Source organism: Gadus morhua, chromosome 1, assembly GCF_902167405.1.
Source record: "Gadus morhua chromosome 1, gadMor3.0, whole genome shotgun sequence".
Classification (NCBI taxonomy): domain Eukaryota; kingdom Metazoa; phylum Chordata; class Actinopteri; order Gadiformes; family Gadidae; genus Gadus; species Gadus morhua.
In genome coordinates this window covers 29493362-29510485 of record NC_044048.1, presented here as the reverse complement: position 1 = coordinate 29510485, position 17124 = coordinate 29493362, and the positions used below count along the sequence as shown (strand labels likewise).

The 17124-nt window shown below is 46.6% G+C and overlaps 1 protein-coding gene and 1 long non-coding RNA gene across 2 annotated transcripts in view; one reads left to right on the top strand and one right to left on the bottom strand.

The window, feature by feature from the left end:
• wfdc2 (WAP four-disulfide core domain 2) overlaps positions 1-13126 on the bottom strand; it is a 17299-nt gene extending 4173 nt beyond the window's left edge. Inside the window, exons 1-7 of the mRNA XM_030354280.1 lie at positions 13004-13126; positions 8061-8148; positions 7348-7572; positions 6868-7014; positions 6620-6757; positions 5717-5845; positions 1-160 (exon numbers count right to left, since the gene is read on the bottom strand). The exon at positions 1-160 is cut by the window's left edge and continues 2 nt beyond it. Coding sequence (XP_030210140.1) covers positions 1-160; positions 5717-5845; positions 6620-6757; positions 6868-7014; positions 7348-7572; positions 8061-8148; positions 13004-13126 — 1010 coding nt within the window. The remainder of the gene's footprint in view (positions 161-5716; positions 5846-6619; positions 6758-6867; positions 7015-7347; positions 7573-8060; positions 8149-13003) is intronic.
• On the top strand, positions 5150-5602 carry LOC115540442 (uncharacterized). The gene is made up of 3 exons (XR_003976197.1): positions 5150-5239; positions 5280-5439; positions 5480-5602. It is a non-coding gene; the product is annotated as an uncharacterized LOC115540442 (long non-coding RNA).
• Positions 13127-17124: the final 3998 nt, after the last annotated feature.

Below are 17124 nucleotides of genomic sequence, written 5' to 3'. Positions count from 1 at the left end.
GCTCCAGGTCGTGCATCAACGGTAATTTCTGAATAAAACGCACAGATTAATACCAAAGTCAACACGCTCAATACAGAGAAATTCATTTTCATGTCCAGGTCAATGCTTTCAAGTTGCAACGCAACCAATGAAGCTCCCACTGCGCGGCAGAAGGATTTATAGGTTTAGGACCGGTTTTCCAAGGTATTGAGAGAGGCGTGGCTGTTTGAACGTCCCCGGCAACCGAAAGGGAAAAATAGCCTAGTCCCAAAGTAATATAATAATATAATTATTATATTATTGTACTATATACTAGTACTATATATGAAGGCCTAATGTAATATAATAATGACTAACGTATTCTAAGATGCATGTAAAATAAGCATTCACATTATAGGCTACAATAAGTGTGTCAGTGTGTTCAATGTTAAGCCCTATATACGCTACACACTTTCATTTGTACAGCCACGCAAACAATATTTGGAGTCTGTCAACATATTTTAGAAATGAATGACACACAGACAGGGTTAGATTTACTTTACTCTGTTCTAATCAAATTTCTCATAAAAACGGTTTTCGATCATCAATAATACTTAAAAAACGTTGTTTGGTCAATTACACACTGTAAAACCTAACAGTACATCTTACTAAAAGAACTAAGTAGACGTAACTTAAATCTCAAAAATCTTTGAGGTTACTCATTCACCTGAATGAACAGAACTTAAGAATCAATAATTGATGTAATAACTCATTTGTTTTGAGTGCTGCTCAAATATGGAACATTTTAAGTCTAACTTATTTATTCCAGTGTGTTCCATTGACTTATTTAACTTAAGTGTAGCTATATCATTTTCATTAGACTATATAAGCTACACTTTGTGTAATTAGTTTTTATTGCTATCTCTATTATTTATAATTATTTCTGATGATTATGCAATGCCCAATTAAAACAAATAATTACTGTGACATAATTTCAATGATCACAGTGTAAAGATTTAAAGTTAATCACAGAATATTGGCATAAATAAATAAGCTTATGACACACATTTTCGTTCAACGTTTTTTGATTGCGTCTCAAACAGCTTGTGTGTCTTTTAACAGGCGCTAGCTCAGGGGCGTTGCTAGACCTAGAGTTTTACTGGGGCACAGGCCCCCAACTGCCAACATTTTTTTTTTTACGTGTGCACAATATGAAATAGATGGATACAGAAGGTTATGTACGAGCTTCAAAATCATTGTCACTGTCATACTGTAGGCTATATTAAAGCACTGGTAAAGGTAAAGACGCAAAGATGGATTCATGAGTACCGTACAATTATATTTATTTAAACACATACACATCTCAAAGATTTACAAATAAGGTAACTGACAAATAAACAAAAAGTCTCTTTATGACCTTCACCTCTTTATCAGGAGAAGTCTACACATCTATATTTATTTAGAAGCTGTGTGGAAACAGCATAATTTTGCCAGAACGACATGTACTAAAAAGGCAAGAAACAAGGTTTAAAACTAATAGAATTTCTGACTTAAGGTGAGGTGGCTCATTGCCACCAATCAACCTGGAAAATGTTATAGAACCATCAAAGCTCTTAAATTAAACTAAATAAGGCCATACACTACTGCATAGAGCCTTTTTAAATGATAATTTTTTCAGTATTAAGCTGCATCGCCGCGCCTACATGGTGGCAAAGCGGTCAATAACGTGGCTTTGACTCACTTTGCATAGTTGCTCCTTTTCAATGGACAAAAGAGAAAGTTGGTGAAGCCTTCCTTGCCCCATGGTGGACCTAAGCCAGGTGTGGAGCCTTCTCGACACACTGAAAGATCGCTCACAACTACAACTGTTTACAGGAATTGTGAGTGCAATGATCTGAATTATCTGTGTCAGTGTTAGGAACATTGTTGGATCCAGTATGTTAAAAACACCCTGTATATCCATAATTTCCTTTTTTGTGTTAAGGAAGTTTTTGTCCACTAAAACTTCAAGTTTTGAATACGGACAATTTTTCATTCATTATTCATTTTCCGCGTGTGTGCGTGCACGTGTGTGTGTGTGTGTGTGTGTGTGTGTGTGTGTGTGTGTGTGTGTGTGTGTGTGTGTGTGTGTGTTATAAAACTACAGGCTACAGACGCTCAGTATTGAAAAACTGGTGCTAATTATATGGGCAACATTCTTTAACAGCAATCAAGTTGTCATTGTTTGTGTCAAACAAGTTGTGAATTTGTTGTAACGTTAAAAAAGGAGATGACTTACTCTGGGCTGTTTCCAGCTCCCGTGGTTTCCAACGAAACATGATCAACAAAAAAACAAGGAATTGAAAGCTACTTACAATATGCCTAGGTTACATTAATTTCCCCTGATGGCAGCAATGTTCCACTTTCAGCTGGAATTCACGGTACATCAAAACAACACGTCTTCTTTAGATTTCAGTTCCCTTTATTTATTCACACAGTTCAGCAGCGGCATTTATTCAGAATCAGAGCCCAAATTAAAGCTGCATTTAGGGCGACTATCACTACCCAGCAGAAAAAATAGATGCACTATAAATGGTTTTGTATAGCAGTCACGAACATGAGCATAGTTGTGGAAATGCTGGTGTTAGAAAACAAAGTTGACGGGAATTAAAGTGCTGCACATCGACTGTACAAAGGTAGATTATTCATCACAAGAATTTTAATTCAGAAATCGAATAGGCTAATTAACTCTGAATTGTGAGATAAAATTCAGCATTCTGATAATAAAGTCAGAATACTTGGATAAAATCCGAATTCTGATAATTAAATCCAGCATTAAAGGTTCATTTAAGAAGGTTCTCCCCAGTCATTTGTCGCCTGGTCGCAGTGTCGAGTTTTTTTTTTAAAGTAGTTCACTAGTCGTAGCGTGCAAATAAATTGCAGCGTCAGAATTCTGAGAATTTTGTCAGCATTCAGATTTCTCAGAATTCTCTTACGCTGCAAATTAAAGCGCTACTACTAGCAAACTAGTTTCAGCGTGACTGGAGAGAACTTCCTTAAATTAACCTTTAATGCTAGATTTGCATCAACGCTATTGTGTGAATTAGTATGGTTCTCTTTCATGGAAGCCGGAAGTGGGAGATTCCTTATTTTTTTTACCATTATTGTTTTATTAACAAATTTCTCCTACAGGGGATTGATAAAGTTCTATCTAGACTATTGAACAGAAAGAAACACTTGGTCATACTTTACACACTTTACCACTGAAACATTCAGAAGAGTCACGTGGACGAATCCGTAAATAACTGATTTTTTTCATTGGTTGTTGCGTTAAATCTTACCCAGATACAGTAGGGGTATTTTCTGATTGGCTTTTATGTAGCCCCTTTCGTTTTTTGATTGGCTGGTAAGAGGCAGGCTCGACTGAAGACTCCAGAGGCAGCAGGAGATGCACTTGATGAATCCTGCCGATTCCATAGCGAGAGCGGCGCTTCTGCAGATGAATTTAATAATGATCAATGGAATTTTACTGGGGCACTGGAGACTTTTACTGGGGCACGTGCCCCAGTAAAAAGGGGCTGACGACGCCTCTGCGCTAGCTCTTTATATTTGGGAAACCCATTTATCAAAAACGGCTAAATCCGAATACTCATATTTGACTACTATATAGTAGACATTTTTCAGTACGCCAAAAAATATAGCGCGTCGGAATGCTCAGTACGCATTGTGTAGTACGGAAGACGTTTCCGAATGCGTGCTACCGCCAAAGTAAACCACAGAGTTCACTACGCTATCCCACAATGCAATGCGGAGTCTGGTAACGAACGAAGAAGAGATGGATGACCCGACACCAACAGAAAGACGTCGTAGAAAGCGGCTCAAACCAAAATTGCAGGCATTGAGAAATGAGCTGGAGTAAATTATCAAAAATCTTTGTTGTTTTTTTATTGTTCCTGATAAGTAGTTCTTAAAAAAATCACAACCAAGTCAAGGTTCAGAGGGACTGAAGCTTTGTGATTTTTTTCTAATTAGTGATACTTAGCAAGTCGATGGACGGGACGGCCTTGAGTATAAAGCTGTTTTGCCTAACATTCTTCCTTTCAAGGGACTATGTGTTTAGTTTAGTGTGTTTCTTGTGTTATATTGCCATAAAGAGATGGCATGTTTAAAAATAATAATAATTAGTAAAGCTGTTTAAATGACTACTTGAAATGAACATGGAAATGTTATGAATGTTCAGCATTCAGCTTAATAAATAATGTGGCGACTCCTACCCCCGGGGAGTCTGGGTATTCATAATGTTTGGGGAAAAGGGGTTTTATTGTCTTTGTATAACTTGTTGTGTTATTAGGTTAAGTGGGGTTAACGGGTTTGGGTTCTTTATTGTTTGTGTGTTAATTGTGATGTGCAGTGTAATCGGGACCATTAGTGAGAGTGTTGTGTGTGTTGGTCAGGTGTGCCGTGTTTTCTGTATGTGTGTGTTTGTCTAAAGGCAGCTCTCGTGGTCGTGCGGTGTACAGAGGCGCCGTTTAAACGTGGGCTCCCGTCTCGTCCTTCCCGCGCTGCTCGCCACAGTAATTTAAGTTTGATCAGAGATTGGTGAATTCATGCTTTCATTTAACTTAATTGGTTTAAGGCAATCGGTTTCCTCAATTGAATTGAGTAGACGAAATGTAATTTTAAGTTGTCACAACTAGAATGTAATAAGTTATTTCAGTTGGAAGTCAAAGTTGATTATACTTAAGTAAAAAGATTTAGCAATACAAGAGGCACTTAAGTTAGTATTACTTAATTCACATACATTTAATGAACACATGTTATATACGTTGAATGAATTGCTGCATTTAAGTGTAAAAAGCTCATTCTTTACATTTCACTTCAGTAAATGGAATTAGTAATGCTAACTCATAATACACATGTCACAATAACTCTAGATATAAGAGTTATCTTTACTTACATAAAATAATTGCTGGTACTTAATTTATTTGAGTTAGTAAACTTAAATAGTTCAAGGCAATCGGTTTCCTCAAATAGTTTAAGTTGAACTAACTTGTCAGGTTTTACAGTGCACCTTGAAAGTTTATTTTAAGTCCAATAGTTATACGTGGTGTGAATATATGCATAGTCCTATTTGGGACATTGGGCAGAGCGCCAGCTGTAAAAGAGACAGCAACACAAAGAACCCAAACACTATTCATGTGTTATCAGGAACAAATGGACAAGTTAACATCGGATCAAATTCGAAATAACGAGGATAGAGATGTGAGCACCTGAGCACCCCCCCAACGTACCTCTGAACCAGGTCATACACTGAGCACCCCCCCAACGTAGTTCTGAACCAGGTCATACACTGAGCACCCCCCCAACGTACCTCTGAACCAGGTCATACACTGAGCACCCCCTCAACGTAGTTCTGAACCAGGTCATACACTGAGCACCCCCTCAACGTAGTTCTGAACCAGGTCATACACTGAGCACCCCCTCAACGTAGTTCTGAACCAGGTCATACACTGAGCACCCCCTCAACGTAGTTCTGAACCAGGTCATACACATGGCGGTTTGTATTTCGGACTACACCAAGCCCCGAGTTTAGGGGTCCGCTGAATAAAGCTAAAGTCGGTCGATAAAGAACAGCAACCCATACGTGGTATCCAAGATTTATTACATCTTCCCTTCCCGATAACACAATGATTAAAAAACAACTTTCTTCATCGCTCGTCTTCAGTCACCGGAGAACACTGCCCAGCGCTGAGACCTCGGCCCTGCTCGTCCAATCAGCAGGGCTCGCTGCAGGCGTGGCCGCACGTGGTCCGGCAGCACTTCTGCTCCCCGGGACACTGGCCGTCTTGGTAGCAGAACTCGGCGCACATGTTGGTGGGCTGGGGCGCCAGGCAACGCCCAGGCTTCACTGAGGGCCGGGGGGAGAGACTCTGAGGCCCATGGTGCACATTGTTTACAGCTGCCGTCGTTTGGGATTAATGGCTGTAGTTTGTACGACTCTTTTTTCATAATAATAATTTTCATAATGATAATTTTTATTATTATATGTGTGTGTGTGTGTGTGTGTGTGTGTGTGTGTGTGTGTGTGTGCGTGTGTGTGTGTGTGTGTGTGTATATTTGTGTGCGTACGTGTGTGTGTAGATGTGTGCGCAGGCGCGTGTGTGTGTGTTTGTGTGTGTGTGCGTATATATGTGTGCGTATGTGTGCATGTGTATATACTGTATGTGTTTGTGTATACTTGTGTGTGTGTGCGTGTGTTTGTATATGTCTATGTGTATATATGTGTGTGTGTGTGTGTGTGTGTGTGTGTGTGTGTGTGTATATACAGTATGTGTGTGTGTGTGTGTGTGTGCATGTGTATATATGTGTGTGTATAGATGTGTGTGTGTGTGTGTGTGTGTGTGTGTGTGTGTGTGTGTGTGTGTGTGTGTGTGTGTATATGTCTGTATGTGTGTATGTGCGCGTGTGCATATATGTGTCTGTGCATGTGTATATGTCTATGTGTGTGTGTGTGTGTGTGTGTGTGTGTGTGTGTGCGTGCGCGTGGGCGTGTGTATATATGTGTCTGTGCGTGTATATATCTATGTGTGTGCGTCTGTGTGTGTGTGTGTGTGTGTGTGCGTGCGTCTGTGTGTGTGTGTGCGTCTGTGTGTGTGTGTGTTGGGGGGGGTTGGTATCCAACCTGTGTACGGGGCCGTGCACTGATGTCCACAACCGTTGGAGCAGCACTTCTCATGGTGGGGGCAGTCGTTGTCCTCAGAGCAGAACTCGGCGCACATCCCGACTCCCCAGTGCCTGGGGGGGCAAACTCCCGGCTTCCCTTCAGAAGAAACAGTTTTAACACTCTCACCAGAGTTGGACATTAACGTAACTTTCTTTAAAAAGAAAAAAGCAAAAAGCTAATCCGTGCACGCCGACTAGATATCTTACTGAAAGCAGGCGCAACGCAAACAGCCCCGCAATCGAACACGCAACACTTGTGCCCTCCGGGACAGTCCTGGTCACGTGTGCAGCCCCTGATTGACGGTTCCTCGTCCGGCAGCGCCCGCGGGCATTGACCCTGTTTTGGAGAAGCGACTGGAGAGAGGTTTAGCGTTAGTAGGAAGCCATGGCACGGAGACTTGACAAAACCGTCAAGTCGCCGTGTATGTCCGACATACACTCCCATGAAGTCGTAGAAAACAGTTGAAAGAGTTCATCTGCCTTCGTGCATGTGGGCCTGTCTTAAAACTGGTTAAAATGTAGGCAAAAAACTGTTAAATGTAAGCAAGCATTTCATTTAACAACACAGCGAAGGCATGCAAAGAAGTTGCCTTAGCTGTGTTCAATTAAATCCTTGCACACATGTAGCAGCTAAACCACAAACAACGAAAAATAAAATATAAATAAAAACAGCCAGGCAAAACTTACCTGTCACATTTTCTTTCGTTTCTGTGGCGACACTGAATTCCGTGCTGAAAAACGCACACATTACAATAGTCAACACACTGAGCACGGATGACTTCATCTTCATGTGTAGGTCAAGGCTTACACGTTTCAACACGACCAATACGGCTCCCACTGGGCAGTGGGAACGTGTAGGTCTGACCCTACACTTCAGCATGCATTGAGGGCAGCGCCAGGGACCGCTGGGTCCTTGTGCCCGTAGGTTCATGTCCCCAACAAGGGTAATACAAATAAAAGAAGAAGAGAAATAGTTGATGAAATTATCCATATTATGAAATTCATAATAATGAATCACCTATTTTAACGGTTATAGTGGATGTTCTGATATTCGCATTCGATTATAAATAGGATTTATTTGCAAGTGTGTCAGCATCAGGGTTCCCAGGCTCGAAGCCAACTTTCAGGACTTTCTCGTCACGCCGTCGCTGTCAGCTGTCAGAATAAAAACTGCGATGCACACGACGACCTGGGCATTCCCCATGGACGCATCAGCAGTAGCGAATAATACGGGCAAAGAGTGCGGCCATGTTTGGAGTCCTCATCGCAAACCATGGCCCTAATCAAACTACGGAGCGATGCAAGAAGTGTCTTCAATTCAAACGTGTGTTAGGACTTTCCATCATGAACTGCGAGCAGGTTTAGTCCAGGCAGGCCCAAGGCCTCACTCCTTGCCCGACCTTCCGGGGGCTGGAAGCGGACCGGGGGAGGAGACCACGCCGACTCCACGGCGGTGGACCAGTTGGGACTATGAGCGCTGCTGCTTAGCTGGTTCAGAGGTACGTTGGGGGGGGGGGGGGGTGCTCAGGTGCGCACATCCCTGTCCTCCTCGTTATTTCAAATTTGATCCGATGTTATCTTTGCCAATTGTTCCTGAGGACAAAATGACTAGTGTTCGGGTTCTTTTTGTTGCTGTCTCTGGCGTTCTGCCCAATGTCCCAAATAGGACTAACCAAACCCTAGGCAGATTTTATTTCCTTTGAATTCTGAGCCTAACCTTATTTTGCCTGTACAGTCGGGGCAATAGCAGCCTAGAATGAATGTTTTGAAACTTTAAAAAGCATAGGGCTTTTCTCTGTCTAAGTGCCAATGCAGGACAGGTGAGTCTGAAAACACTTCTGCAATCCAGCAAACAAATGTACGGTTTGAAGACATACAACACATATCCTTTTTTAGATGTGCCAAAAGTTTCCATCACTCTCTATTCAACCAACAAACAGTCACACGTTAAGATCTCGCCCGCATAGTGAGACAAAGCAGTTCCCATTCTGCGTCCTTTCATCCATTCTGTGTTGTTAAGTCGGGGAAGGACCGAAGACAGGCCAGCAGGACAGTGAAGATATGGCTCCTAGATATAGCGTAGCCTCTTTGATTGTTCACACAAGCGATGACACTGCAGCTTTGCATGTTATTGGATTCCAAATGGGGGTCTTGTCCACTTCTCTTTGGCTCTGAGATTGCCCTGTCTATCTGATTCAATACCACATGATTGGGATATTGGTAAAAGCACACACAGGCAATCTGGTAGGCTACACTACACTCTGACAAGACATATGCACTGCACAGCATAATTTACTTTCATCAATGGATTACCTACTTTTCTTTTAGGAAATGTCTATGACTGCATAGACTAGCAAACATGGAAGTCTCAATCGTACTATATTGTGTGCATTGTATCTCAAAACAATCATGGATGATGTCATTGTGTAATTGTATATGTAGAGAGAATTTATCAACACGCTGTTTGCTGAAATCATGCACTTTGAGAAACGTAAGGCTGTAGTACCCTCGATGGCCGCAAGATGGCTGTCTTCTCATCAGTAACACGGTCGCTCTTTTTTGACGGTCACATTTCTTCATTCAAATTGGTAAATGGCCAGAGATCACGTTAAACCCAGTAAGTTACTTCATCTAAACATAGATCACATTTGAAAAAAAACCATATACCGGTGTATATATATATATATTCAGATGAGTTAGCCATAGTCCTACATTGCAAGAAAGGCTTACAGACCAAGCAATACAAAGTCAGTATGTAAATGTATGCTGTTTGGCGGTATTGTGATTGGCAGGTTACCCCAACACCCTCAAACAGAGAGAGTCCTGTGGGCTATTATACAGGGTGCAGTGAGAAGTAATTTTACCCTCAGGAATGAAAAAGGCCATGCAATTTACATGTCCGTGAAGCTGTTGTTCTGCTTTGCATACGGCTACCTCTCCAGTCCACTCCATGTTAGCTTAAGGCTTTTCGTACTGCCGAGATGGCCTCAGTGTCTGTAGACGTAGATATGGTGCGCTTCATCATTTAGTTATCAGTTCTGCGTGTCATGCCTGTGGCTTACTTTGATGCTTGCCTGCAAACATGTCTATGTACAAGTACACAAAGACAAACACACCCACACTATTAAATGTATTATATTTGTTTACAATTCCAATGTGTGGTTCCAAAAAACGAGTTAACTGAGCAGAGCCAAACTTTAGTGTGGCGGGCTTCAGCCTCTGGTTCTCGTAGCAGGTGGTACACGCTGTTTTTATTCTTTAACTCGAGAAATTTACATTAATATATCAAATAATCACGATAACGTACATATTGTTCAGTAAATACAGTAGGGCTTGTTATTATTTAAAAAGTAGTGTTGCTTTTTTGTTCCATGATGTATTTTCCATTATAATTTTTTCCTTCGAGGTTCTGTGTTCACTTGTGTTTGCTAAGTAACACATGGAGCTTTTCCAGACACTTGTGTTTGCTAAGTAACACATGGAGCTTTTCCAGAGACTTTCACTGTTTACCACTGGCCAGTGTCCTTTCTGCAGTACTACTTGCGTAGGAAGGGGGCGCTGGCGCTCTCTGCTCAGCCTCTGCACGTCTATTTATACAGTTTTCCCTTTCGCATATGAGGTGGCCCACGATACGTCTTGATGACAATCTAGTGGCACCCCTTAATTCAGAGTTGGGGACCCAGTGCCCTGCTGAGCACCAGCCTCGCTGCAGCCTCTGCTTTAGTCTCCCTGCCTCTTAAGGGCTGATTCTGGTTCCACGTTCACGCAACGCAAAGACCACACAGACGCTTCGAAGCAGTCGTGAACCTGTATGGGTCAACGTTGAATTTACTCAGCCCTCGCTGCTGCGTCTCCTCGACGGAAGGTTAACACTTTTTGGAGGCACAGGTCCGGCCCTTGCGGTGGACGTAAGGGGAGAGTCCACAAGGACTGAAGGGGTCTGTAACCTTCTTGCGTTGCGTGAACGTGGGACCATAATCAGCCCTCTTAGTCCAACCCCTCAGTTCTGCTGCCACAGCTTAAACACCCCCCCTCCCTGCCGCTCTGTTCCTGCTCCCCATCTCCCTGTCCTTCTGCCAGGGATGGGAGAGGGATCCACTGCCCTTGGGAAGGCAATCATGGCGAAGCTGGGTCTTTTTCTCCTCACACAGCGCTGGGTCAGTTCGATTATTTCGCTGCATGTCCTTGAGACGATGGCAGCGATCGGTATCTGTTCCCGTCGTGAGTGGTGAATACTCGACTGGGTGAATGAAAGCGCCGGGGTGAAAGGGTTCAGGGATCTGATTGGTTGACGGTGAATATACGGAAATGCAATGTTTTAACGCAAGATATGTTTCCACGCTCGGCGGCCAGGGGGGGGGGAGAAGAACATGTATTAAGACAATGTGGTGCTGGTTAAGACAATGGAGGCTCCCGCTGATTGAGTTGTGCCGCTGCTTATCCGTAACGTTAATCAGGGCTCCCCCCAGCCGCCACGTGCCTTTGTGTTGTGACAGGAGAGGAGTGTGCAGCTGGGACGGGATTGGGAACAAAAGCCGGGCGATATGATCGCCACATAATGCTGTCCTGAAAAAGGGAAGAGTACAGTGGATGTACCGATGAAATAATGACGCATTAGCATATATTAGCATGTTTCCGGTGAGGACCTGTACTGCACTGTAAAGCATTCACATCTCCGTCTAAGAATGGATGATGAAAATGCAGGCCTCAACGCTATGCTCAGTGATGTACCTGCGCTAAAAGGAGCAGATTATTTGCCTGTGTAATGTATACTCTCTAAGAAGAGGACAAATACAGCCTTTCAAGCTCAGTTCAATACATCGGGCATGTGAAGGAACAGCATCCAATAATTACATGAAGACAACCCGATTTCAGGCCTTGATCTGAATGTGATTAGAATCTGTCTCCGCGTAGTGAGAAGCCCCGCCCCCCCCGGAAAGCAATCATCTCTTGGCTCATGAGGCTCTGTGATGAATGACCATAATTCCCCCTGCCCCCCCCCCCCCCCCCCCCTTCATATTACCACAGTCCCAAAACAAGTGCGTCTGGCCAGCCCCGCCCCCTGACCCCTAAGCCCCGCCCCTGGGCGTCTCCCCCAGTTAATCATGAGTCACACTCCGCATTACCCTGCCTATGACCTCTCTATGCTAAACTCAATTGCCCTATCATCCGCACCTTAATGTCCCCCCCCCCCTCCGCACCTTAATGTCCCTCCCGCTCCTAGTGGTCTTCCCCGAGACACAATCTGATTTTGTGTCCTACTTTACCCCCCCCCCCCCAGTCACCCACCCCGCCCCCCTCCCAGACACTCTACCCCCCCCAGCCCTCCAGGCATCCTCAAACGACTGCAGGAGAGGGAGAAGAGATGCTCTCGTCTAAATTACAGAAGACAAGGGGCTCTTTGGTGGAGAGGGGGGGCTCTTTGGTGGAGAGGGGGGGCTCCTTGGTGGGGAGGGGGGGCTCTTTGGTGGAGGAGGGGGGGGCTCTTTGGTGGAGAGGGGGGGCTCCTGGGTGGGGGAGGGGGGGCTCTTTGGTGGAGAGGGGGGGGGCTCTTTGGTGGGGGAGGGGGGGCTCTTGGGGGGGGAGGGGGGGGCTCTTTGGTGGGGAGGGGGGGCTCTTTGGGGAGGAGGGGGGGGGGGCTCCTGGTGAGGGAGGGGGGGCTCTTTGGGTGGGGAGGGGGGGGGGGCTCCTGGGTGAGGGAGGTGGGGGCTCTTTTGGGGGGAGGGGGGGCTCTTTGGTGGGGAGGGGGGGGGGCTCCTGGGTGAGGGAGGGGGGGGCTCTTTGGGGGGAGGGGGGGCTCTTTGGTGGGGGAGGGGGGGGGCTCCTGGGTGAGGGAGGGGGGGCTCTTTGGGGGGGAGGGGGGGGGCTCTTTGGTGGAGAGGGGGGGGCTCTTTGGGGGGGAGGGGGGGGGGCTCTTGGTGGGGGGGGGGCTCTTTGGGGGGGGGGGGGGCTCTTTGGTGGGGGGGGGGGGGGCCGGGGCCACGCAGCAGTCACCCAGCGGGGGTACCCCTCTATTGAAGGGGGAGGGAGGCGGGGCGAATACAGGTGAGGGTGTCGGCCCTCACCTGAACGCAGAACGCCGGCGGTATCTGGATCTGTTGTGGTGCAGGAAGGAACCGTCTCCATGGTTTCCAATCCGAACCCCCCCCCCCCCCCCCCCCCCCCCCACCCCCCATCCTAGCCCCCCACCGCTAACTTCTGACCTCCGGAAACATCCACGACCGTTACCGGCGTTACAAGAGCGAGTTTAGTGATGACTCCGCCGAACTCCCCCCCCCCCCCCCCCCCCCCCCCCCCCACCGACTACTAACCACCCTCACGGAAACCAACATGGCTCCTTAACCGCGGCGATGGCGTGAGCGATGGCGGCGGTGGCGGTGGCGGCGGCGGCGGCGTAATATTCACCGCGCAGGAATATTGCTAACGCAGCTAATGATGGAGCGCGTCCAGAGAAGCCCTCCGTCATCCCACTGTCTCCCCCGGCTGAGGGGCCGGGCCCCGGGGCCCCCTGGGGACCCCGTAATGCATTCAGCCCAGTCCTTGGGAGCAAAATGAAAACAAATGTGTTGTAATAAAGGAGGGAAGATGAAGCGATTCCGTGATGACGCCGTCCAACGGCGCTATCAATCAAAATGAAAGTGGAGCAGGTCATATGTGGCCGCACCCTACACACACGCACCCTACACACACGCACCCTACACACACGCACCCTACACACACGCACACCCTACACACACCCTACACACACACACACTACACACACACACACCCTACACACACGCACCCTACACACACGCACCCTACACACACGCACCCTACACACACGCACACCCTACACACACGCACCCTACACACACACGCACCCTACACACACGCACACCCTACACACACGCACCCTACACACACCCTACACACACGCACACCCTACACACACGCACCCTACACACACGCACCCTACACACACCCTACACACACGCACACCCTACACACACCCTACACACACACACACCCTACACACACCCTACACACACACACCCTACACACACGCACACCCTACACACACGCACACCCTACACACACCCTACACACACGCACCCTACACACACGCACACTACACACACCCTACACACACGCACACCCTACACACACGCACCCTACACACACGCACCCTACACACACACACCCTACACACACGCACCCTACACACACGCACACCCTACACACACGCACACCCTACACACACGCACCCTACACACGCACACCCTACACACACGCACACCCTACACACACGCACCCTACACACACGCACCCTACACACACCCACCTTACACACACCCACACACACCCTACACACAGCTACCCTACACACACACCCACACACACACACACACACACACACACACACACACACACACACACACACACACACACACACCCCACCAGCCATCGCCACCCCCACCCCCTCCTTGCATACAGATATTGCGGGGAGAGAGGAGATGAAAAGCATGGGGGGGGGGGGGGGGGGGGGGGGCAGTATGGAAACCATATGAAAACAAGGCTCAATCTCATCTCCTTTTTACCACCAATAAAAAAAAAAATAGAAAATGCAAGTGATGGCCTGATATGAAATATGGGGATCAGGTTGGTGAGATGTACATGCGGGCAGTACCGGGTATCTTCCTGCTTATTGTCAGTGAAAGACGTACACTATATTCTGTGCTATATTATTATATTACATTTATACTTATCGTCTTTGTGTTTCGATTTATTGTGCCTCCTTCCTGTCTATGGTTCGCTAGGCTGGTTCCGGTCGTATTAAGTTTGCTATATTCGTTTTACTTTCAACTATAACATTATACAGCAGCAGATTCAGATTTTCGTCGACCAGGGGTTCTATTATTGGAATATACTGTAGGTGAGCACCCTGGGACAGCGTTGGAGAATAACAGAGAACCATGTAGTAGTACCGGATGTTCCCTCTAGGGGGTGCTGTGGTCTAGAGCTGAACTGGAACGCTGCGGCTGTCCGTCGACATGGTCCTTATTTAGGTGAGCAATAAATAAATACATTCTGTTTCCACCGCGATGCGATCGGGACACTTTCACATCCGGCTTGGGAAAATTCTAAATTGAAGTCCGCTCCCAAACCCTGTGACTTTGAAGACCGAATCGAATACTTTCTCTCTCTCTCTGACAAGATGGCAGCTTATTACACACATAAAAAAACGGTAAACAGAGGGAGCAATAAATAATTGATATCTAATAACGCGACGGAGAGCGTGCAGGAGTTGTTTTTTTCTTTCTTTCTTTCTTTTCAGGCCACGAGATGAGAATGGAAGCCCCCCCGACTTGTTTATTTGCTACCTTTCCTTCGCTCTCTTTTCATGTCCTTCTCATTTTACGAGCCATGAGTCAACACCGCACACGTAAATGATATTTTGACACAGAGACCCATGAATAATGCATTTGAATTTACTTTTATGCCAGAGTTAGACCCCCCCCCCCCCCCAACTCTCTCTCCGCCCCCCCTTCCTCTTACCTCATTCCTTCTCCTACCCTCTATGCACAACACCCCCCCCCCCACACACCCACACACACCTCTCTGCCTCCCCCCCTTCCATCTCCATGTCTTTTATTCCCCCCCTCCCTTCGCCCTCCCCACCCTACCGGCGCCACCTTCATCAGAACCCTCCTTGTCTTCTCCGAGGAAGACTCCATCCGTCTTTCCACCCTCTCCCCCCTCTCCCCCCTCTCCCTCTCCTCCTCTGCTTCTTCTTTTATGGTTTCCCCCCTTCATCTCCCCCCTCCACCTCCCTCCACCCTGCCCTCGTCGCCCCCGCCAGGCAGGTGGAGGTGGAGGTGATGGAGGCCGTGGCTGCTGGGGCGGGGGATCTGGATCTCGTCAGGAATGAGATGCAGCCCTCCTCCTCCTCTTCCTCCTCTTTCTCCCCCTCTGCCTCTTCCTACTCTCCCCATCCCCTCCCATCGTCCTCCTCCCCCTCTTCCTCCTCCTTATCCTCCTCCCCCCTCCTCCTCCTCCCCCTCCTCCTCCTCCTTCAGGAGGGCCCTTCATCTCCTGGTTCCCTGCTCCAGCTCTCCTCTCTCTCCGGCTCGTCTCCCAGGATGAGGAGAGGAGGGGGGGAGGGATGAGATCCTTCAAACGGCGTCTGACAGCGTCTGAGGAGCTGGCGGACCACCGGGCGGACCAGAGACGCTTATCTGACGAGGGGAAGGGGAGCACCGTGGTCTGAGACGTCCAGGCTGTTCTTCTGTGCAGCCTTGACATTGTGCTTTAAACGCTTTGTTAAAGAGAAAAATATATGAAGGTTTTTGTTTTTGAGTTATGTTCCGCAACGCTAATTCTACATAAATATTTATTTATAGTTTATACGCACAGACACGTATATTGGTAGATGTTATTTTCTTTACCTAAAAGAATCCTAATTTTGCATGATTCTACCACGAGGTCATTCATTCTGTGTGAAAAATGTGATGAATTCTTCATAAATAACAAAAATCAATCGTCCATTGAAATATCCTCATCGATTGCGTGGAACAGTCACATCCTCCCAGCCCATGATGTTTTGTATGATCGCGATCAATACCATGCTTTCAGTCATTACGATCCTAAGAAAGGGTGATGCTGAATGAAGTGGTGAATACCGTGCTTTATGATCCCAGTCATTACTGCGCCCATAACAGCTGTGATAAACATCAACCACATGCAGTTCCTTCTCCTACACGCCATTCCCGTCATCTTCATCAGCGTGCTCTTCCAAGGCCGAATGCAATTCGTGACAACATGTGAATGCTTTGCGTTGTGAGGGTAAATTTGTAGGATTTTCCTGAAGTGTTATCGACACTGCGTCGGAAAGTGGCTCCCGGTGTCTTCACATCATGCTCGGCATGATGTGAAGACCTGTGGTTGTGGTTTGCATCTTTAGTGCCCGCTGATCACTACAGATGTACTTATATTATATACTCATATAATCCACGCACAGGAAGTGATGTCAGAAGGGAGGAGAAAAGGTGGGGGTTGTGCGTTTGGAGAAGATAGCCAATGTATAGGAGCGTTTAACATTCAAGCGATTATATCCAACAATCAAAACCAAACCATCAATCAAAAGTATACGTCCAATTAATTCAATTCAATTTGTATAGCCCTTAATCACAGGTACTGGCTCAAAGGGCTCAATCCACATCAGTGAATACTTCACTAAATGGCTTCAACTCAAAGAGACTTTTAATTCTGAGCAGTCAAAGGAGAGGCTTAATAGCAATCCTCAGGATGGCCGTCATAAAGCCGCATAGCCTTAGGCCCCGTCACAATGGGCCAAAACGATCTTTACCCCTCTGCTTTCCGTTGATGGTTTCAGGAATATATCTGTAAAGACGGACTCATTTGGAAACGCATCGAGCGGTAGAAACGCTGTGATACATATTCAAGGCGCTGGTTCGCCACAAA